The sequence below is a fragment of the Typopeltis vanoorti genome, chromosome 3 (genome assembly GCF_054136105.1).
Source record: "Typopeltis vanoorti isolate ZY-2024b chromosome 3, IOZ_Tvanoo_1.0, whole genome shotgun sequence".
Classification (NCBI taxonomy): Eukaryota; Metazoa; Arthropoda; class Arachnida; order Uropygi; family Thelyphonidae; genus Typopeltis; species Typopeltis vanoorti.
The window spans coordinates 100,712,621-100,737,661 of NC_143551.1; the positions used below are offsets into that span (position 1 = coordinate 100,712,621).

A 25,041-nucleotide genomic window follows, 5' to 3' on the forward strand; every position below is an offset into this window, starting at 1 on the left:
TACACTACATGGGTACTTGACATCTGTACTTCCCATTAAAATACGATATGCAAATACGCTCGCAATCACATCGACTACTCCCTTAAATGAGTGGAGTAGATCAGCGCAGCAGGTAATTTTGGTTACTGGCGCTACGCATAACAAAATCTTTGGAGAACCCCCCCCCCCCCACCCCCCCCCCCCCCCACCCCCCCCCCCCCCCACCCCCCCCCCCCCCCACCCCCCCCCCCCCCCACCCCCCCCCCCCCCCACCCCCCCCCCCCCCCACCCCCCCCCCCCCCCACCCCCCCCCCCCCCCACCCCCCCCCCCCCCCACCCCCCCCCCCCCCCACCCCCCCCCCCCCCCACCCCCCCCCCCCCCCACCCCCCCCCCCCCCCACCCCCCCCCCCCCCCACCCCCCCCCCCCCCCACCCCCCCCCCCCCCCACCCCCCCCCCCCCCCACCCCCCCCCCCCCCCACCCCCCCCCCCCCCCACCCCCCCCCCCCCCCACCCCCCCCCCCCCCCACCCCCCCCCCCCCCCACCCCCCCCCCCCCCCACCCCCCCCCCCCCCCACCCCCCCCCCCCCCCACCCCCCCCCCCCCCCACCCCCCCCCCCCCCCACCCCCCCCCCCCCCCACCCCCCCCCCCCCCCACCCCCCCCCCCCCCCACCCCCCAAAAAGCCTAAATGGAATGCTTATAAATGCATGCATTTATTAACAAATAAATAGTACTTCTTTCTCAATTAATGAGCTTGCATAGCAAGCATGGAGAATTCACCACTAATACAGATACTAAACTGTTATATAATATATATTAAATTATATATTTAATAATTAATATATTTTAATTAATATCCTTTTTCCAAACCTCTAAAATCTGATGCTGAAGCAAAATGTGATAAGACAGAAGACAGAGCCATGGCAGTATCAGCAGATCCTTGATTTTCTTCTGTTTCATCCCATTCTTCTTCCTAGTTATATAAAATAGATTACTTTTTCTTTTCTTTTTTTAGAAATGGATATCATATCCTATTATTATTTCTTGGCATGATGTATCCTCGAGAACGGGGGGGGGGGGGGTAACAAGGCACAGTCTAACAACTTTAAAAGGTCATTAATAAATTCTATAATTTTATATTACTTATTTTATTCATCATTACTTTTATTTGTCTATTAAATTAACTAGGCCATAACAGGAAAGTTGTTTTATTATTAACTAAGATTCTGTATTGGTTGGCCATATATAAAGCTTTTTGGCATAAATAACACAATAAAAAACCGCAATAAAATCACAAATAAAATGCAATCAATTCATGCCATAGAAATCACTCTGTAAATTACTGAAAAGTTCAAACCAGAGCTCCACAGGCACAACACTAAAAATCATCGCAAACTATCTACTATGATATGTGGTCTCTATGAGTTTGCTATCAGTGAGTCGACAGTATATGACACCTGCTAGTTTTGCTACATTTTGCATGCTCCATTACAAATTAATTAAATTCTTGAACCAACAGTGTATAAAACCATAACAAACAGATAATTAAATAATCCAATATAAGAAGTATTGGATTATTTAATTTCATATACAAGAATCATTGTTCAGATGTCTAATGAGAGGATAGACATTGCAAGAAAAGCTGCAGAGTACCATTTCTGAGAACTTTAATTTCATCTTAGTTACCCCAAATATCCGAGTTGGATATTATTGTTAATACAAAGAAAGAGAGAGATAGAGAGATATGGGCAGGGGGACTTGGGGATTAGAGGTTCAACAGACTATTTGCATTTGGATGACTACTATTCTGTTTACTGCAGAATCACCCTCAGTAATATCACCAGGTAGAGTTTCTAGTACTTTGGAAGAGTTGCTGTAACATGAACACTGTGCTTGAATCAAAAAAAGACAAATCCACAGTAGTTATGGAGGGATGACCTGATATGCGATTCAGCTGTGTACTGTCTCTGAATAATAACTCGACTGGTCTATGAATGATATAAATAACAAACTTAAGGGTTCTCTATCTGCAACTGTCTCAAAAAGATTACTGATACTATCTCCAAACATTCTGTGGTTTCCAGAATACATGACACTCCTTAGGTTCACAAGCTAGATATATATCTTTATGCCCAACTGTTGATACTAGTCTTCCCTCATCTATATATACAGTCTTGCCATAAATACTGTTACAACTTCTGCACACCCCTGCACTGCCCACAGAATTGTGTGAGCCTGGTTCCATTAGTGATGCTGTGCACAGCCAGCATTCACGTGTTTATCAGTAGAGAGAGCGAGAGAGAGGTCTAGCTATATGAGTTAACATGCAGTGGGGAGATTATGAGAACTGTGTGGCTCTAATAGCACTTCACAAGGTTGGAATGCAATGACCTGTTATTTTCAACATGCTAAAAACACTTCACTTGGGATCAGCAGGATGTTTGTGTATCAGACTATTAACCATTATAACGATACAGAAGACATATCTGAGTGCCAAAGAACAAATTGACCACACTGTGTTAGGATGCAATGGCATGTGAGGGCAAGCCTCTGCCATAATACTTGAGAACGCAGAAAGTAATGTCATGAGAGATGAACGTTTTATAGAGAACAATGTCACATGTACTAACTGATGACCTGAGGATGAGAGCCTATTGTTGTTCTACTGGACAATTCCTAACACCACAACTTATGCGGTAGAGAGTGATAAAACCAAAAGCACTTCTCTGGCTGTACACGAACAACAAAGACGACATCCTCTTCAGAGATGAGAAGATTTTCATCACCAAAATGATGAGGTATATGCCCCGAGACATACCCTATGAAAAGGTAGAGCATACATCATTTCTAGATGTGATGAAGAGAATAACCTTCTAATCAGAACTTGGGGGGGGGGGGGTCTGATTCTGGCAACAATCTAAAGACAAAAGATATTTTACAACAAACACCCAATGAAGCCTTGAACAGCCAAGACAAGTGCCATCATGCATGCAATTTCATAATTCTACTATATATTAAACATAACTGACAGAATGGCTGTGATTTTTTAAAGACATTTTAAGCTACTACATCCACTGTATTGTATGTACAGTCTATACAAGATTTACTGTGTATAGATTTTGGTATTTATTACATACAACAGATGAGCCACTCAAGGGGAAATTCACACTGGGAAAGAACTCACATGTTAAGGATGTTTAGAAGAAAAGAGAACACAAATTTCACAATACAAGTGAAGTTCATGTTCTCTGACAAAAAACCAAAATGACTTATGCTGCATATAACAGTTACACCTGGAAATTTAAGGAGGCTTCCGAAATGACAAATCCCAACACAATGTAATAAAAACCAAGGCCTTATTTTTTAACCACGTTCGATCCTCTCATTAGTCATATGAACTGCATAGAGTTTGGATATAATTAACAATGCCTGCCATCTGAACAAAAATTCTTATGAAACAGGTTTCCTGTATAGACTGATTATCCGTCAGTTATGTTCTTATGTTGTTTATTACTTTTTAATGATGCAAGTTTGTTCTGCTTTATAACATCTAACTGTTCATTGTGAGTATATTTTTTGGCCATTAACTTAATTTTAGAATAAGATTACACTGGGTTTTTTTTTTTTTTGACCAATAAATGTAATGATAAATTATTATTATTTGACACCTCCAGGGAGTCCAAAGACTCATCAGGGAAGGGCACCTGCTCTACAACTCTGTCTCCACCACTCAATCCACCAACTGACCACAACTACACCAAAGCCACCTACCGCCGACCACAACCACTACTATTTCCACAGACAATCACAAACATCCATGCCCAGGTCAGGATTTGACCCAGCAGCCCATTGGCTGGAGAGCAGATATGTTAACCACTTGGCCAGCCAGGCTGGCCAAACAAGTTTCACTAACTGGGCTGTTTGGATTCTTCAGGCCATACAAACGGTGAAGATAACTCAAAGTCGCTAGTACACAGAACAAACATATAAAATATAACAAAATTAAAAAAGGCGTGTAACATCATATGCATTGAGCATGTGTTTCATTAGTTATTGTGTGCATACGCTCTGTAGTTTTGCAGCGAAATTAAATTCTGACAAGCTTAGCAATCTTATTAGGGTTTTCCATATGTCAGGCAGGATCATTCCTTGATTTCTGTTTAGGCTGCTTTCAGAACAGAGAAACATTGTGGCTTCTTTGAAATTGTGACACTGGAAATTTTCTTCTAGATAAGGCATGGAACTTTTGTCCCATTCAATGGTGTGGCTAGTGTTAAAGAAGTGGAGGGCTAATCTGGAACTATCTATTCTGTTGTTTTTAACATCCCCTACATGCTCCTTTTTTTTTCTTATTTCAAGACTTCTTGATGTCTGACCTATGTAGTTTAGACCACAAGAGCAAGGGATGTTGTATATATACTGCAGCATATTTGAAGAAGGCATTGCTGTCTTTTGGTGACTTTAATGTTTCAGATCATCTTGATCGGTTTGAAAGTTACTCTAATTTCAAAAGGTTTGAAGAGTTTGGCAATCTTTTTTAACACTGTTTCTGCATAAGGGATGGCAATTGAGGATTTATACTGAGTTCTTGGCAGACTGTTGTGTGGGTTGCTATGAAGAATTTTTTAATTAAATTTCTTGGATAGCCATTGTTTACCAGGGTCTGTGATATATGAGTTAATTCGTCCTGGAGGTTTTTTTTCTTCTGATATCATGTTGGTAGCTCTATGTTTGATAGATACCATTTTTATATACCCTATTCAAAAAACAAGCGGATGGACATATCAGCTTTAAAGTCTACCATAAACCAATCCATACTGGACGTTATAATCACTTCTCGTCTACTCCCCACATTTCTCAAAAACTTAGCATCATAAAAAATAGAGCCACGAGCATCATATCAGAAGAAAAAGACCTCCAGGATGAATTAACTCATATCACAAATCCTGGTAAACAACAGCTATCCAAGAAATTTAATTAAAAAGATTCTTCATAACAACCCCCACACAATAACAATCTGCCAAGACTCAATATAAATCCTTAATTGCCACACTCTTATAACCTTTTGAAATGAAAGGTCACCAAAAGACAGCAATGCCCTTCTTCAAATACGCCAGAGTATACAATATTCCTTGCTCTTGTGGTCTAAACTACATAGGTCAGACATCAAGGTCTTGAAATAAGAAAAAAGGAACACGTAGGGAATGTTAAAACAACAGAATAGATAGTTCCAGATTAGCCCTCCACTTCTTCAACACAAGCCACACCACTGAATGGGACAAAAGTTCCATGCCTTATCTAGTAGAAAATTTCCGGTGTCGCCATTTCAAAGAAGTCATAGTGGTTCTCTGTTCTAAAAGCAGCCTAAACAGAAATCAAGGAATGATCCTGCCTGACATATGGAAAAAACCCTAATAAGATCGCTAAGTTTGCCAGAATTTAATTTCGTTACAAACTGCAGAGCGTGCACACACAACAATAACTAATGAAACACACGCTCCATGCATATGATGTTGCACACTTTTTTAATTTTGTTTTATATTTTATGCGTTTGTTCTATGTACTAGCGACTTTGAGTGTCTTAACATTTGTATACACTGAAGAAGCCAAACAGCCCAGTTGGTGAAACTTGTTGTCATAATTTATCATTAAATTTATTGGTCAAAAAAAAACCCAGTGTAATCTTATTCTAAAATTAACATCTAACTGTACTTTATATCAAAAGGTATTCAAGTTTAAAAATGCCGTTATAGCTTCTTTTTTTTTTCATGTATATTTCCACAAGTTTTATTAAGTAGGTCTGTAATGGAAAATATATGCACACCAAGGGATTATGCAGTTTTCAGAGTCTAATCTGGGATTTAGGAAAAAAAAAAAAAAAAAAAAAAAAAAAAAAAAAAAAAAAAAGGGGGGGGGGGGGGGAATCCCAGAATGAAGATACATATCTCTTGCTGTAAGATTAGCATATGGAAATTATCTTTGTTGTTATTTTGGCAGTTTTCATTACTGCATTGAATTTTTAATGCTACTGAACATAATAATATACTGGCACGGTATATGGACACTTTTCCCCATTTTAATCTGCTTACAAGAGACATTTAAAGGACCTGAGGAGAGTCAAGGAAGTTGAGCAACAAAATGAGGAACAACAAAGCATGGAATCAGGTGCAATATCACTTAACAAAAATCAAGTTGATAAGCTCGATTATAAAATGAAGAATATTATTTGGTATGGCAATTCTCTCATAAAACATGCCATTGATGGCCATGCTTTTCCAGGCCAAGATATCAAAAATATAACAAATGCAAGTGAAAAACAGAAAAGAGAAGAGATCATAGTTCTTGTAGGGACAAACAAATTAACTAGTGATAAATTCATTAAGACAGTGAGGATATTTGTTTCAATACCAGAATAAATTAATGTAAATTATTTTTTTTTTGAATTAGTATAATTTTCACCTAAGTATCAAAGGCATCTTCAGTACAAGAATGTAAAAAGCTAATTGAACAATAACTGACAATTCCAAAAGGCACCATCTAAGTAGCTAATGTAAGATAACTAAAAAAAGATCATTAAATTTCCTAACTTGTTAAAAAAAAAATAATAACAATAATACAATTGAATAAGTCATATAAATAAACTTTAAGAAAGATCAAAGATTAAAACATGGTCATCAATGGCATGTTTTATGAGGAAATTGCCAAATAATCTTACCTAACTTTATTTTATTTAATTGCATAATTTTTTTTTTAATAAGTTAGGAATTTTAATGACCTTACATTAGCTACTTAGGTAGTGCCTTTTGGAATTGTCAGTTACTGTTAGATTGTCTTTTTTACTTTCTTGTACTGAAGATGCCTTTGATATGAGAAGAAAATCATACTAATAAAAAAAAAAAATATTATTATAATTTGCATGAGTTTATTCTGGCATTATAATTTATTTAAATAGAGGATGTGAAAGGAATGCTGGAAAAAGTGAAGATAGTATATTACCAAGATATGATGAATAAATTAAGAAGGGCCGTGATAGCAGATGACTCAATGCATAGGTTGTGTAGAAGGAATGGATGCAAGTTTTTTTTTCTTAATTTGTGGAGTGAGTTTGAGGGAAGAATATATTTTTATTATTTATTAAATTTATTTACTGACATGATACCTAATACTACACTAGTATTTTTAGGAAGGATAGACAGGAGAGAAAAGGAGAAGTGTACTGCTCATCATACTGGATGATTTGAGTCCAGTTCAGGTAGAAAGCTATAATTGCAATATTAGTGACAGTTTTCCTATGTGTTAGTGAGTTTGAAACCAGCTTTCATAATGCATAGGCCCTCAATTAAGCTAGTTGGTAGGCAGAAAAAAGGAGATATAACAGAAACATATCAGGAAAGGAGAGAACCAAGGGTCACCACTCCTGGAAATTGTGAGAGTGAGGTTAGCAAGGTGTGGGAGGACTATATTTTTTGCTTGGCGGGTGGTACATTGACTGCCAGAGGTGGTTGTGAATGCCTTGTTGGTGAATGAATGATAATACTTTGAAAAATACAGTTTAATACATGTAAAGGAAATTAAAATGTATTAAAAACTCCTATATATTTCACTCACTGTAACATGAGTATCATTCAGAGAGAGAGAGAGAGAAAGCAAAAGAACTGGTTACAATATTTACGATATGAATGCAAGAAAGAGTCATAGTCTTACGGAAGTATATTATGAATATACTTCCATGTATCTTGGTTGCAACTGAGTGAACATCAATAAATACTACTAAAGCTCCAGAGAACAGGTATAGTTGTGTAATTCAAAATTCATTTAAAAATAAAATAAAATTAAAAAAATTAACAATTTATGTTGGAGATCTGAACTCTGTCTAATGTCAATGGCAGGAGATCAAGACTTCAAAGCCTCTAATTCTAGAAATCTTATGTAACCTTGGTGTTCTTTATTATTATTATTACATGCCACCTCCAGGGAGTCCAAAGGCTCATCGAGGGAGGGCACCTACTCTACAACTGTCTCCACCCAATTCTCCAACTACAATCATCATTTACTGCCCACCACTACTAGTATTTTCACAGACAATCACAAATATCCATGGCGGGATTCGAATTATCCATGGCGGGATTCGAATCTGCAACCTTTTGGCTGGAGAGCGGATATGCTAACCACTCGGCCAACAAGGTCAGCAACAGTTTTTGTGTTGATTTTGGCAGAAGGGAAGTCTGTACAAAGCAGCAAAGTTGGCATGAACAAGGTACTTGATAAACACCAGATCAGGATAGTGGAGGCAATTTATCCTTAGTACATGGCAGGAAGGAAAAAAATCTTTCATGCTGGTCTGAAGTAGCATACAAATCATATTTGCAGAGAATCCTTGCTTTTTGTACAGAAGTCCCTTTAAAGTAGGATATGGTACAGCCATAGTCAACCTTAAAGGGACTTCTTATTATCATTATCTTAATATTAGAGACATGCCTGTTTCTGATGTTAAGAGGATAAGAAGGATTATCATCCTTCTATAATCCTTCAGCCAGACTGTAGTTTGGCTGAAGGATGATAATTATCTATTATTTTCTGGATTAATTCTTCTAATAGAGGACATTCAGAAGAACAAATTGTGTGCACACTGTGTACAATACTTTTGATAATAACTGTCTTTTGTGAAGGAAGGCTTCCTCTATCTGAAAAATTCGATATTGTCTGAAGAGTTATGGATTATTAAGGTAACCAAAAAGGGAAGACTGTTGTTAGATTCATGTTCAATAATGAATTTGAGATGCAAGGGTGTATGTGTGTGTGAGGAGTTTATTTTGTCCAAAAATTAAAGTAATTGTGTTAAAAAGTTGGCTTTCTAGATGCTATATGAAGTAATCAGCCAAAGTAGGTGAGATAGGACTAACCATGGCTGTGCCTTCTATTTACTTATACAATTTATTCTGTAAAGTATTTTGCATTGATGGTAAACTTAAACAATTTAATGTCATCAAGGAAATTTTGTAAAAACTGAGTTTCTTGCTTTACAACAGTGTTATAAATAATTATTTTAATTCCCGACGTTTCAACCGTCATATTAAAGTCATCTGGAGTATATACAAGGACAAGCTGAGTTACATTTCACACAGTATGCTAAAAAGACAATGATTTGATCAACGGTTATTCTACTGGCATGACCTCTAGTGAAAATATAATATAATATTTAAAAAAAAATTATATGTATATATATATATAATATAAAAAAAAACAGATAAAATGAATTAATTATTTAGAACTACATCAAAGCAAAATTCTATTTAAGATAACACAAGAGAAACATTCTTTCTTATATTCTTACTAAATAGCTTAAGGAAATTACAACGTACAATAAAATATACATTAAAATAAATTTTAATACAATTCCAATATTTTGGCAACGTCATGTTGCCATTATCAAAGGAACTTAAATACAAGACATGCACAACACACAGTAAATGAGGAACGAAGCAGGAAGCTATTCTTTCTCCTAAAAGTCCTAGCGGGCAATGTTGGTATTCTTAGCCGATTGGGCTGAAGATCTTCTGATGTAGGTTTCACAAATTTGGGCAGTTTTATGCAACCAAATTTGTTGAGGTTTGAATTGTTTCTTAGGGCTGAGTCCATGAATAGCCTTTCATATTTGAATTTGCTACGGTGCATTATCGTGGCTTTCTTCCACGATATTCTATGGCAGGTATCCATCCAGCACATGGTCTGCAAGACCAGAGTGGCTGTATTGGTGAAAACGGATGTAGTCCTTGTGTTTCTGAAATTCTGATATTAGCTGTCCTGCCTGTTTGGCCAAAGTAGGACAGCTTACAACTGCAAGGGACTTGGTATTCACCAGGTAGGTCTGGGGGGGGGGGGAGGTTGTTCTTTAGTGGAGCAGATAAGGGATGCCAATTTATTATAAGGTCTATAACAAGAAGTCATGTTTTTTTAGGATTTTTGTAATTTTTTCAGAGGTGCCTCAGATATAGGGAATGGTGATGGATTTAGAGTAATCCATGTTGTGAAGGGTTATGGGTTTCAATATTTTTTGGATTTGGGGGGGGGGGGGGGGGGGGGGGGGGGGGGCAGCCATTGGCTAAGAAAGTGTTGAGAATGTGAATCAGTTCTGTGGTTAAGGCATTGTCATTGGAACAGATAAGTTTAGCCCTGTTGTGTAGTGTCTTAATGACTCCATATTGTTATGGGGGGGGGGGGATTGTTTGTGAATGTATCTGCCTGTATGGGTGGGTTTTCTATAAACTGAGAAAACCAAGGTTCCATCAGGCTAGCGGGTAACTAGTGTGTCTAAGAAAGGAAGGCAGTGCTTTTTTCTTCTTCCAGAGTGAATTTGATTCTGGGGTGTTGGTTGTTTAAGTGTGTTAGGAAGAAGAAGAGTGCATCAGAGCCATGTGGCCAAATAGTGAAGCCATATGGTCTCAACACTATCTTAGCCAATGGCTACCCCCCCCCCCCAAAATCCAAAAAATATTTAAACCAATAACCCCCCCCCCCCCCCCATTCACAACAAGGATTACTCTAAATCCATCACCATTTCCTATATACGAGGTACCTCAGAAAAAATTACAAAAATCCTAAAAAAACATAACTTCTTGTTACAGACGTTATAAAAAATTGGCATCCCTTATCCACTCCACTAACCCCCCCCCCCCCGACCTACCTGGTGAATAGTCCCTTGCAGTTGTAAGCTGTCCTACTTTGGCCAAACAGGCAGGACAGCTAATATCAGAATTTCAGAATACAAGGACTACATCCGTTTTCACCAATACAGCCACTCTGGTCTTGCAGACCATGCGCTGGATACCTGCCATAGAATACGGTGGAAGAAAGCCACAATAATACACCGCAGTAAATTCAAATACGAATTTGAATTTACTGTCGCTATTCATGGAATCAACCTCAGCCCTAAGAAACAATCCAAATTTGCAACCTAATCAACAAATTTGGTTGCATGAGACTGCCCCAAATTTGGAAAAACCTACATCAGAAGACCTTCAGCACAATCGGCCAAGAATACCAACATTGCCTGCTAGAGGGCACCATCAGGACTTTTAGGAGAAAGAATAGCTTCCTACTTTGTTCCTCATTTACTGTGTGTTGTGCTTGCGTGCACGTGTCTTGTATTTAAGTTGCTGTGATAATGGCAACGTGACGTTGCCGTAATATTGGTAGAGATGATCTGCTAATGCTTCTGCCTGGTATCTCAACTTGGGCCTGGCTCCCACTGAAGAGACCTCAATAAAGGTCGAAACTAGTCTGGGTTGTGGCCCTTCCATTAATGCATAACATTAGACATATCCGCAAGGAGATGTGTTTTGCATTATGGGAGATACTGAGATAGGAGTGTTGGTAGCTTGCTCCACCTTTGCAAGGAGTGTCCTGGTGTTGTACCACCTTACCACAGTCCTGAAGATACTGTCAGGTGCAAACTTTGTTTGCTCACACTTGGATAAAGGATTAAACTAAATTTATTATGAAAAATGATCCTTTCTTAAAATTTGTTTGCATTAAATTTGGTGCCGAATCTAAAAAATTTAAACTCATATGCTGTTAAGAAAGGATTATTTTTCACTTTTCAGTGTGTTTTGTCCCTTCTCTCTCTCTCTCTCTCTTTTTTTTTTTTTTTTTTTTTTTTTTTTTTTTTTAAGTTTCTTAGCTTCGTTTTTTCATTTTTATAAAGATATAGATAAGTCTACAAAAAACTGTTAGAGGACCACTGGATAAACATCTCTTTCAAATAAAAAATACCCCTTTTAAAAAATTTTAAAAAACTGTTAAAACACTTTCTAAATATTTTAAAAGCACACCCATATAACTTGACAAACACAGGAGATACAAAGTGGGCTCTATAATTCATCCCTGAATCTAGATTCACCCCTTTAAGGGGTAATTGATTAGGGCAAAATTCTGAATTATCTTTTTAAGCATTTGTATGGGTAACCTTTGTAAGCAAAAACCAAGTCGATATCTCACTGGGCCTAAGAGATATTGAGGAATCTGTAAAAACACATTTTATCCCTTTTCACCTCCTTAAGGGTCGAATTTCTAAAATATTCCCTTCTTAATGGGTGCTTATGTCATGGAAGGAATATACTCCCCAAATTTCATGTTTCTAGGTCCAGGGATTTGGGCTGGGCATTGACAAGTCAGTCAGGGCATTTGTTTATATATATATATATATATATATATAGAGAGAGAGAGAGAGAGAGAGAGAGAGAGAGATTTTCATACCCACTTTATTACAGCAGTTATTCAATTTAGGGAGGGAATCCTGAAAACTTGCACTGCATTTATTTACCAGTATAACATCAATCTGTATAAAGTAAAGGGATAAGTTGAATATCTCCAATTGTGATATTAAGCATAATGCACTTTCCTTCATGATGTGATCCATATAGATCATATATAACAGTGGAGATAATGTGCATCCTTGTCCTCACACTTGATTTAAAATCAAACCATCTTCTTGCAATTCTTCCAATTTTGACAGCTCAAATATAGACTATTTATTTCTTAATATGATACCATTTACACAATATAACTGTAGCATTTTGAACTACTTTTCTCTTGGCACCTTGTCATATGCCTTTTCCAGATTTACAAAATGTAAATACAGATCCCTGTTATATTCACATGATTTCTCAACTTTTGTAAAGGGATAAGTTGAATATCTCCAATTCTGATATTAGGGATAATGCACGTTCCTTCATGATGTGATCCATATAGATCATAAATAACAGTGAGATAATGTGCACCCTTGTCTCACACTTGATTTAAAATCAAACCATCTTCTTGTAATTCTTTCTATTTTGACAGCTCATATATAGACTATTTATTTCTTGATATGATATACCACTTACACAATATAACTGTAGCATTTTGAACCGCTTTTCTCTTAGCACCTTGTGATATGCCTTTTTCCAGATCTACAAAACATAAATACAGATCCCTGTTATATTCACATGATTTTTCAACTATTTGTCTTAAAATGAAAGTCAGATCCTGACCACACAACCACTGTCCGAACCCAGTTTGTTCCTATTCAAATTTTTCTTAGCTTATTTTGAAGTATGCTTACATAAAGCTTATCTGGAACACTCAGTAGGAAATTCTTTCACAATTCTCGCATCAGCTTTATTCCCCCCACCTCCTTATTTTTTTTAAATGGATATTGTAACAACTCTACTCCAATCATCTAGAATTACTCTCTGACCAAGCCTTCAGAATTATTCCACATTTCAAGTTTTTGATGGTGGCTTTTTTTTTCTACATGAAGTGCTGATACATACTCCAGATTGCATTTCTCTAGAATGTTTTCTACCACGGCTTTGTTGCTGCTTGCTCCATTTAGCAGACTTTCTAAGCAATTGCTTCAGACATCTAGAATATCTTTAGTTTCCATGTTGCCTTCATCATCTCTGATTACTTTTCCAGTATGCTTTTCTCCATCTTTTCACTAGCCTCCAGAATATTTTGCCAACTTTCTGATATTTAATTTCTATATCCTTGCCAGTCTTCCTATGACTTTTGTTTAGTTTTACATATTGCTTTGCTTTCTTACACTTCTCTCTGTCTGTGTTCTCTCAGAGTACAATCCAACTTACCTTACCCAAACTTTTGATGCACTTTCTTCTTTTCCATTACCACCTCTTTTGCTTCCAGAGATTACCATGGAGGCCTGTTTTTGTATCCTTGCAGACAACCTCATCACAAGCCTCTCTGAATGAATTGATGAATGTTTATGTTTATCTTAGGGTATGCCACAATCTCCAAGGTTTGGTTCTTGTTTTAAAACTCTTAGGTTGGATTACATTCTGATCATATTTTCTACAATAATATTTCTATATTTCAGTCTGTTTAAGCTTTCAAAACTGCCTAACTTTGATTCTTATTAAAACCTTCATTTTTATCTGTTTCAAAACTAGATGGTGATTGCTTCCTATTTTAAATCCTGAATTTTGAGTTGGTTACATTTTTAAGAAACATTTTGTTGAATAATAAATTTAAAAAAAAAATTTTTTTTTGATATTGTTTAATGAAATATTATAGTTAAAATTGTAAAATTGCTTTAAATTTTTAACATTTTTCATTTTAATTATTTTAGTGATAAGTATTTTTGGGTCAAGTTGTCTAATCGGGTAAGAAAGCTATTAGATTTTGTTGCACACAACTGTTGTGACTGATTTTCCATATCATCACTTCCTTTATATATATATATATATATATATATATACACATACTTAGTGGAATTTGATCTATCTAAATGCAGTAACATCTATTTTTAATGGTCTAACTTATTCTAATTGCATGTGATTTTACAAATGTTATTGTCTTCTTCCATGTATCAAGAAGAGATCATGAAATATCCATGCTGATGTGATGGCAGCATAAATCCCTTTTATGATGTTTCTCTTTATAATTATCATTTAACAAAATGATAGTAAAAAAAAAAAAATTCTTATAATTTTTTTTAGTCATTTTAGATAAATGTCAAGTTTTGGAAGCACAAACTTTTATCCATATTGAAGTATTTCACAGCAAAATCTATTATAGATTTCTATTACAAATTCTATTACCATATTTACTCGAATATAATTTGTGCTTTTTTTTATCCAGAATTAAGGTTAAAAAAACATGGTGCAAGATATATGCGGGAATTTTTGGAAACTCAAGTTTTTCAGGAAAAAACTAAATTGAAGTTTATAATTAAATCCTCAGTATTCATTATAATTTATAATTGCTCACATTTATAAAATGAATGCATTTAAATTTTAATTATCAATGTTATTTACGCGATATATTTGAATCTTTAGCGACAATGCGTCTGCAATTAAATCAAAACAAACAGTTTCATTATTGCTTGTCCTATTATCATTTTGGATTCATAAGTTCACCATGATTTAAAAAAGTGAAAATGGATATGACTTACCATGAATCTCCTATTGGGTATCGCAACTTCTGGCATTGAGAGTGGTTTCCTCGTGAGCATTGTCAAGGTCATCTACCCAAATAGTGGCATCTTCACTCCCATCCAGGGCATTAGAGATGCTAGTTTTTAAATAATTCCTAGCAAATATTCTGCCAAAATCATGTCTCAAGCTCTCAAAATCCAATTACACAACAGTTCTAATGATGGTCTCTTAATCTTCCATGCCAGAGTTAGGCCGTAGCTGTTGGATGCCATCTGCTCCGTGTAAAATTTTCATACATAGTCCTTAAATGGTTTGTTGACCAATAAAGCCAAGGGCTGTAGGCAAGGTGTAAGACTACCAGGAATAATGGCCATGATCTTCACATCTGAAAGTTGTTTTACTATTTCAGGTCCTAAGTGTCTGCAGAAACTATTCTACACGAGGTAAGCCAGGCATCAAAATAAGGCTCCTGGTCATTTATCCCAAACTGTTCTAATCCAATCTTGAACCATTATAGTGTCCATTCATCCCTTTTCTTAAACTCTTGCATGAATTGCAGGGAAAATTTCCCTTTTGCCATTGTTTTCCTTTTGAATATTAAGGAGGAGGCAACTTTTTTCCATCTGCAGTGATTGCGAGCATGATTGTGCATCACTGTTCATGTGTGAGGTATAGAAACTTTTTAATTTCTTTTATCATAAAGTAAAATCAGGGGTGCAAGATATGTGCAAGGGCAAGTTACATTCAAGTAAATATGGTATATTTGAAGAGCTCTTTATGTTTAAGGTCAAACTCAAGAGACATCAATTTGGCAGTGAAAGCTTGGTTGATATATTTATATTTAATACTCACCCCTAAATCATCATCTTCTTCATCATCCTCATCATCTTCTTCATTTGCATTTGTCATGGCTTGTTCCATAACTACTGCAAGCTCATAAATTAAAATTTTATACATTTTTACAAGCAGGGGAATGTGGGTCCACTCCTCTGGATCTAAAATTAAAATGGAATTCCATGTGACCTTTTTCTGTTTTAAATTAAAAACTTTCAGAACTTTACTAAATAAAACACTTCTAACTATTTAAGGAACTGTTTCAGTCAATTATCTTTTGATGACATTCCATTTAATCAAAACTGGGAAAAAGTGTCTATTAAATGGTTTGCATTTCATATTTAAAAAAAAAAAAGTTAAAATAATGTGCAGTATGAAAGTAATGCCTCCTACAAATTTCCTCAGAAAATTTAATTTGTGAGCAGATTAAAGCAGATTAATCCTCCATGTTTTGCATGGATTCTCCAACATTCAGCAGATTAGTACGATCAGTGCAAGTCGAGCAATTATTATTGAGGACTTCAACTTTGGAGACAGACTGGAAGGAGGAAAGATGACATGTCAGGAAGGAAATGGAAGTTATAAACTTACCGAGAAATAATTACTTCAAACAGAATGTGATGGAGGGAACTCAGGGTACAAGAATGTTGGATCATGTTATAGAATCAGAAGACCTGTCCATAACTAAGGTGGCTACATTGCCTCTGATTGCCTCTCAAAATCCACATCACTTTCTGATTAGGAAAGTGATGTGATCTTGACTTGGGAGGTAGCAAAACGTGGAAATTCCAGTTAAGAATGGGTATATGTAGAACTACATGGCAGGTGATTATGATATACTTAGGAGGCAGTTTGAAGTAGTACAATGGCATAAAGATCTAAAAGGGAAGGGTGTTCACACTGTACACCCATGATTAGGAGGATAAATCAGGTAGGTGTTAAATGGATAAGTAGTATCATTAAGCATGATTTGCAAACAAAGAAAATGTTGTGGAGGATATATAAGTAGAGAGGCAGCCAGCTAACTCATGAACAATATCAGGCAAGAAAGGTGACCAGCATGGTAAGGAAGGCAAAATCAGATTATGGAAAGAAATTAGCCAAAACAGATAAAAGGAAAACCCAAAGAGTTTTTTCATTAGGCATGGCAATTAGGAGGAAGAATGCCGATGGAAGGATAACTTCCATGAGTGCAGATGGTATAGAGGTAACAGAGGCAGACAATTGTTGAGCTACTGAATGATCATTTTGCAAGAGTATATCACCGAAGTGAAGATGTTATGAGAGAGGTGACAGGGCCTGATGAGAGAACAGAGGTTGAAGAATTAGAGGAACTTAGTATATTTCAGAATCTGAATGCAAATATAGTTGTGAGAATGGATGGGATTGCACTTTACAAGAATGCACATGGGAACTGGAAATACCTTTGACCAGGCTGTAAATTTAAGTCTCAGTTCTAGCAAAGTTCCAAGAGAGTAAAAGGAGAGAAAAATAATTCTTTTACATAAAGAAGGATATAAGTCTGTGGCAGCAAATTATAGACCAATCAGTTCATGTAGTCATGAACTTTTTGACTACATGGAACTCTGTTATACAAACTGAAACAAATGGGAATGGGTATGAAACTGGTTCAGAGGCGAGTGACCAAGATTGTGATTGGTCTGTGGAATACTTCCTGAGGATAGTTTGTGGGTTGCAAAAGTTAGTTGCTAAGCCAAAAAAAAAAAAAAAAAAAAAAAAAAAAAAAAAAAAAAAAAAAAAAAAGGGGGGGGTATGATAGAAACATTTAAGTTACTTCAAAGATTTTATTGGATTGATGCAGGGAATATGTTTCAGCACTTGGCTAGAAGGGGGACAGAACAAGAGGTCATCCCTGGAAGTTGGGTAAGAGTGCAGTTAGCAAGGGTGTGAGGACTAGATTTTTCACTTGGAGAGTGGTGAATAAATGGAATGGGTTGCCTGAGTCAGTTGTGAGTGCTTTGTCTGTTATGGTTTCAAGGAGAGGTATGATAGATGTTGTGTTAATAGTTTGGGTCTTTCACAATGAGTCTTAGGACTCCAAGGAGGTGCCAGTACATAATAATTCTCTATATACTTTTGCCATCACTCAGTGAGACACCATATGCCGACCAAATAAGTTTTGACTGATGCCAAACTCTTCGTAAACATTTTGTTATATTGTTGTCAGCAAAATTATGTCATTGAAGTGCATTTCTTCAGAAATGCTAAATAGATGATAACTAGAAGGTACTGGACAGAAACATTAGGCCAGCCAGATGTTGCAAATGCATCTCTTTGCTCAAACTGGTGTCAAGTTGAACAGTGTCACAGAGAAGGAGCTGGTTTGCATTTCTGGTGAGCTGCAGTGTACTCACATCAATAGTAATGTCCCTATACATATTTTTCAACAGGTATGAATTTCTATCAGACTCACATTTTCTTCAATAAGGAATTCAAGCATTACCACTCTTCTTCATACATGCATGGATACATAACAGCTGCCATTTTGAATTACTTATATGCCACACTCATGTGACTGTGGTAGAGTTAGTTTCGTATGATGATACAACAGCTGTGAGTCCCTTTTAAGGGAAGGTATGGCACCATCTCAATCTCCCCAAATTTTATCCAGGCTCAGGACTAGCACAGCTGACGAATATGGCCTATGGCTGGGTCAAGTATTCCTGACTGTAAACCACATGTGTTCACAGGGCCAGTTTGCCTGCTTGTGGGATGAAAAACCACAGATAAACTAGTGGAAAAAACCCTGCTGTCCACGACCAAGAGCCAGGTAACTTGGCTATGGCTCAGGAAGATCCTTAAGCTCCTCATGTCGTCGACGGGAATTGAACCTAGGACACTCCTCTCCTGGGTTCAATTATATGGTTGCGAAGTGCAAAGCCACTAAGCTAACCACACGGACTACTGTGGTAGAAATAGAATACTACTGTCCACTCAGCAATGTGTCTTGTAAGCTCTCATTCCAGCATGATAGCTCTGACACCAGGCTGAAAATTGTGTAAGAAATAAAAATGTATGTAATATCCTTAAAATATCTTTATTATGACTTCATTGTGTGTTTCATTAAGTTCTTAGATAAGGGAACAGGTTAGCATTAGAGATAGCACTTCTCTGTAACACAGAAGTGTTTACACTCCTGAATCTTTCATTATTGAAGGGTAGCCTCTGCCTAATCTGTTTGGCTCAATGGCTTTCATGATCAAAAAACTTGGATTCATATAAACCTGATTAATTCTATGGCAGAGCAGTTAATAATCTATTTGAGTATTCTTAAATAAATTGTTCACACTGCTTTCCAGACAAGTTCATATAGTTATAAAGCCCACTTGAGCCTATGATCCAATGCAGCATACCCCTGCTGAAACTTTCCTCAGAATATATTAGAAAATATGCATTTGTGATGTGTATTGCATGTCCACAAATATACATTTTCAATAAGCATGTATGTTTTAAATTTATTAACTGATCCATTAAAATAACAAGAGGGCTTGAAAAAATTAAATCAGAAAAAATAAAATAAGACTAGACTGAAAATTGTGCAAGAAATAAAAAATGATAAAAAAATAAAATATACCATACCATACAATACTAAAATAAACAAAACCATTTGTCCCTGCCTTGAAAGTAGAGACAAAAGACAAACAATTCTTGTCCATATTTAATCAACTGTATGAAGCTCAGATGTATTAGTTTGGCATAAAAATATAAAAGGGTTAAAAAGGCCATAATGAGGCCAAAAATTACTGATTAAATCAATTCAAGAAAATATTCAATATACTGAACTTTGAATATAATGAACAAATAAAGTAAGCCATTATAATATCAAGAGTATTGATGGGATATAGAAACTAATGAAGATAACTCAAAAGTACTTGATTTGAACAGCTGATCTTGTTTAGGAAAAGCCTAGAAACATTGATATAGATTGGGATAAGGATAAAATATTGCAATGAAGCATTACATTCAAATTAGTCATCTTCAGAAGCAGGATTATACAGAATGACTGTAGTGGATAGAATATAGTGCTTCTTAAGCAGGTAGCACTGAGTTCATGAATTGCTCTGTTTGTAAATTTTGGGCTGTATTATATATATATATATATATATATACACACACACCAGGGTGGTCTGAAAAGTTCTCGGCCTCTACCATAGATGGCAACACTAGCAGCATTTTTTTTTTTTTCACTAAGTTGGTAAACACCTGTCATAAGCATCCATGTGAAATTGCAAGTCATTCTAAAATAGTTTGTTTTGTACAGCTGTCTGAAGCAAAAGTGTTGTCTGTATCCCTTGAAATGGATAAAATTGAGTATCATGTGGTTATAAAATTCTTTATAAAAGAAGGTTTAACGGCAAAAGAAATTCATTCGAAGTTCATAAAAGTGTATAGGCACTCTACTTCTTCGTTTTCCACAATTAAGAATGGGCTGCCGAGTTTAAACATGGCCGTACCAGCCTTGAAGATGATCCACGTGAAGGATTTCATAAAGTGTAACAACACCAGAAATCATTGATCAAGTGCACGATATGGTATTGGATGACTGGCGAGTCAAAGTGCATGAAATTGCCGAGACTATAAGCATTTCAAAAAGAACGTGTAGGATATATATATTGTATGAAGAATTCAATGAAAAAGTTTTGTGTAAGATGGGTGCTGCGTTTGCTCCCAGCAGATGCTCACTATAGTTTTAAGTTGCAGTTTGTATGGGATGTATAAATTAGGAACCAAAGAGGATATTCTGAATAAACTGTACTCAAACTCTGATTTTATACCTGTAAGCAAAATTTTAAAAACCTTGATGTGAATATTACAGAGAAAATATCTAAGGTGTGTTGCAATACAATCGCTATTGGTTATAGCTTGCTTTTTTCTTTTTTTTGGGGGGGGGGGGGGGGCATGCAATGGTAAGGCACACCAGCACCTTCATTAACTGCCATGTGGATGAAATATCATTTTTATTTTCACTTTTTCTACTAACAAAGAATGCATATTAGCAAAGAATGACTATTGTATGACAAAAAAAAGCACTAATTACAGCTAAAGAAAAGGTGAAATATCAATGTTTAAAATGTTATAAACAAACTTGTACAGTTTCATTATTCATATTATCATAAGAACAACCTCATATAAATAAGTAAACATGCAGCCTAGTTGGGTTGGTGGACTGAATCACTACTCTCCAACTAACAAGTTCTGGATTTGAATCCTACTGTAATAAATTATTATAAATTATTACAAATTATTATAAAAATTAAAAGCAGTACTTCAGTAATCTGAACACACAAAATCAATGGCTCACTCTGAGTGAAGCAGCACTTGTGATGCAATAAGATGTTGTTTGAGAATAATAGTAATGTGCATTTTCATTTTATTTTGAGAAAAACAGCTGTTCTTGTTGCCAGCTTCTATTTTCAACAAGAGGTAGTTGAAACTTTATTTTCAACTAGTATTCATACAGAATAGCACTCTACTGTATGATTATATAGCACTTGTTAATTAAAATCAGGTGTACCTCTAAATGCGAGACTATAGGAAGCATTTGATCAAATAAATAAATAAAAAAAAAATCAAGGCAATTGAACCTCTCTCTTACTCAACACACTGGGCAGACCTTCATCTCTAATTATTTTTTTTTACTGATGTTGATTCTCCCAATGTCGATGATTCTGAGTTCATTTTTGCTTTCATTGACTGATCCTAACAACAGAGTAGGATTAAACTGCTTACAGAAAAATGAATATAGAAGTTAGACAAAGACCATGGAGCATAATGGCTTGTTTTTTCAATTGTAATTTTATGAAATGTAAAAATAAAAGGAATATGTAGCTCTGAAGAAGGAAAATCAAAAACAGAAACCGAAGAATTCTATGAAATGCTACAAAAAAAAAAAAAAAACTTTCCTTATTAGAGAAAAAAATCCCTATAAGGGATCAGATAAGATGATTCTTTAAGCTTGTGTTTATTTAACATAATTAGGAACAAAATAATAATTAGAATTTATAGAATTTCTGTTTCATAAAATTGATGAAACAGTAATTAAATGGAATAAAAAAAAAGAAAATTTTAATTTGGTTGGATATGTAGATGATGTAGCACTGCTTGTAGAAAATGAAGATCGCCAAAAGAAATTATTCAAACTCAAAACAGAACAGATATGCAGCATTTTTAACATGCAAATATCAACAAAGAAATCAAAAACAATGGTAATTGTGAAAGAACCAATCAGATGTAAAATTAGAACTAAATGGAAAAATACTGGAACAAGTTAATGAAATTTAAATACCTAGGAATAAACTATATACAGTGAAAATATAACATAGGATGAACTAAAAGACCTTGTCAGTTAGAGAGTAGTGATTCAATCCACCAGCCCAACTAGGTCTAATCAGCTATATGGAAAAATAAAGATATAACAAAAGAAACAAAAGTAAGAATATATAAATAGGTAGTCTGATCAATATGGACTTATGTGTGTGAAACAAGAATAGAAATATCAAAAATATAACAGATATATATGGCATGCAAAATGAAAACAATAAGCAAAATGGTTAACAAAATATGAGAGAGTAAAAGTATTTGTGAAGAATGTTAATTACAACTCATAAACAAATTGATAAAAAAGGCAATATTGAAATGGAATCAACATGTTAATCAGATGGATCCAAAAAGAATAGCTAAACTAGCCAGAGACTGGAAACCAAATATGAAAAGACCAGTTGGTAGACAAAAGTGATGAACAGACTGCCAGCACTGTAATGAAGATGCAATAAGCTGAAGCTTAAAGTAAAAGTACAAAATGCAATTTTAAAAACTTTTAGCTCACTTGTGTATTATTTCTAATTTAGTTATTAATTCTAATTCAATTCTAAATCAGTTATTAAAAAATGGGTGTAATTAAAAAAGTACATACTTTGGGCAGCTTTAGACCGAGTTCTTATTCCTTCTTTGAGATTGAAAATCTGTTCCCCTTTGACCTGAATCTCTGTCAATCTTTTATCATTTGTCTTTACACCATGTTCCAGGAGTTTACATAAAGCTAATATACTATAAAAAATGAAACTTTTTGAGCTTACTTTATTAATGATAACTGCTGTGTTTATAAAAGTTCACTTTTAAAAAAGTGAAACAATTTTGTGAAATACTAAAATGATATCTGTGTGGCTTTTAAAAGAAAGTTAGAAAAAAGAATTACTTCTTATAGCCCTATGTTATTATTATTATTAAGCAGATTCCTTCAGGGAGTCAAAAACTCATTGAGCAAGGGCTTCTTCCAGGTCACAAGTAATGTTCATTATATGCAGAGGTGACATTCTCGAGAATCGCCATGTATACCAAAAATGAGTAAAATGGGAGGCTTATACATGGGATAATAGAGGTCACATTCCCAAATGAGCGAGATTCAAGATTAATTGAAAATGCACCTAATTTTCATACAAATTAAGGCATAAGAGTAGTAAAATAAAATATTCAGTACCCGTATATAAAAATAAATAACAATCAAAGAAGTTCTTTATTTTTATGATTGATACATTGTAACCATATCTTAATCATATCTTCTTTAGCTAGTGTGTTGAAGCTGAAGGCTTTAGGAGGTTGAAGGCTGCTTTTATAAGAATCTCTCAATGGAAGCCTGACTTGCAGTTTTCAACATCTGATTGTAGACATCCTTGTAGCATTTAAGGATGCTTTCTATCTCCCTTATCACATTACAACTCCTCTTGTGGTCAGAGAGCTATGGCACTGTCTATAAATGGAAAAGCTTGAGACACATAGATCTCAGATTCCTTATCAATTTACTTTTCCAAAGCCATATGATCCTAATTACTCAGGGGAAAAAAGTTATTTACTGATAAAGGCAATACTACATAGATCAATAAGTCAATATTGACACAAATGTAGATACTGATGTTTGTGGAAACGTGCATATGCAGAAGGTTCCACAACCTTGGATAGGAAACAGCGATGGTCCTTATATATACGGAAATGAAACCACAAGTATGTGCAAATGTGGATAACAAAAGCACGGATAATGAGAGTTATATGTATTATTAAGTTGTAGGAGAAGAAAGTTATTCTTTTATTGTACAAAGCTTTGATAAAACCACATCTTGATTACTATGCTTAGATATATTCACTTGGTGTTAAAGGGGAAGATACACTCACAACATATACTTGGTGGCTTATTCCACAGACACTCCCTACATGCCACGAAGAACACCTACATCTCATGCTTCCTGACTATGTTCCTTCCAGAGACGATGCCAAGTCCCTTCCTCCCCCTCACTTGACATAAGCTTTAAAATCACACTCGTCTGTATTGTAAGATCCCTCTAACAATTTATATGCTTCTATCACATCTCCCTTCTGCCTTATATATACACTTGGGTCTCTTTTTATGTGTATCTTTTTTATGTGGATTTGAAGTTATGCAGTGCATAACTTCAAGATACAAGACCTTTTGACACTTCTGCACATGTCACAACAGAAGGAGAATCCATTCTGATAATAGGGTAATCCAGTGTTTCCCAAACTTTTTCTACAACGGAACACTTCACAAATCCTGAAATTTTCATGGAACACCTTGGTTATTTTGTAATGTGTTAATTAATAATTAATTGCTAATTTAGCTGATTTTTATTATTAATTAATAAGTGATCATTAATTATTAATTAATAATTAATTAAACATCAATTAAACATAAACATCATTAAATTAATTTGTGCTGATTTTCATTGACATATCCCATTCTGATCACCAAAAATTTATAATATTATTATAAGTACTTACAAGTGAATGCAGACTTTTTCTCCTGTGTGCTGATAGTTTTCCCCCACCTTCTGTACATCCTGGAGATCACTTTGTAGGCTAGAGGTGGATGAATCACTATCTGTTGCATCACAAACACCTTCAATAAGAGATTTCTTAACACCAAAATTAAACAAAGTACCTTGTCTCCTATTCATATTAAAATTTAAATCTGTAGGCCTATTACTTTTAAAAAATCACGGCACTACGGTTTCGAAACAAGCACTTGCACCCTACAATACGAACTTGTGAAGAAAGTATTCAGTATTACTAGATCTGAGAACCGGATACAGACTACCTTGATCTTCAATTTCAGTGGAAAAATTTTCTTTATACTTTCTTGCTTATTGGTCACTAGCATTTGCAACACAGATGTTATTTCGTTCAGTTTTTAGAACAGAGGATACGCTGCCCATTGTTGTAATCGGCTTGCATGCAATTTTTATGACCGGTCATAAACAC

General features: G+C 35.6%; 1 protein-coding gene across 1 annotated transcript in view; it reads right to left on the reverse strand.

Annotated features, from left to right (window-relative positions):
• Nucleotides 1-830: 830 nt before the first annotated feature.
• Nucleotides 831-25,041, reverse strand: part of Ipo9 (Importin 9) — a 493,522-nt gene continuing 469,311 nt past the window's right edge. Inside the window, exons 22-24 of the mRNA XM_090390464.1 lie at nucleotides 22,685-22,818; nucleotides 15,769-15,911; nucleotides 831-953 (exon numbers count right to left, since the gene is read on the reverse strand). Of these exons, the coding sequence (XP_090246590.1) occupies nucleotides 831-953; nucleotides 15,769-15,911; nucleotides 22,685-22,818 (400 nt within the window). The remainder of the gene's footprint in view (nucleotides 954-15,768; nucleotides 15,912-22,684; nucleotides 22,819-25,041) is intronic.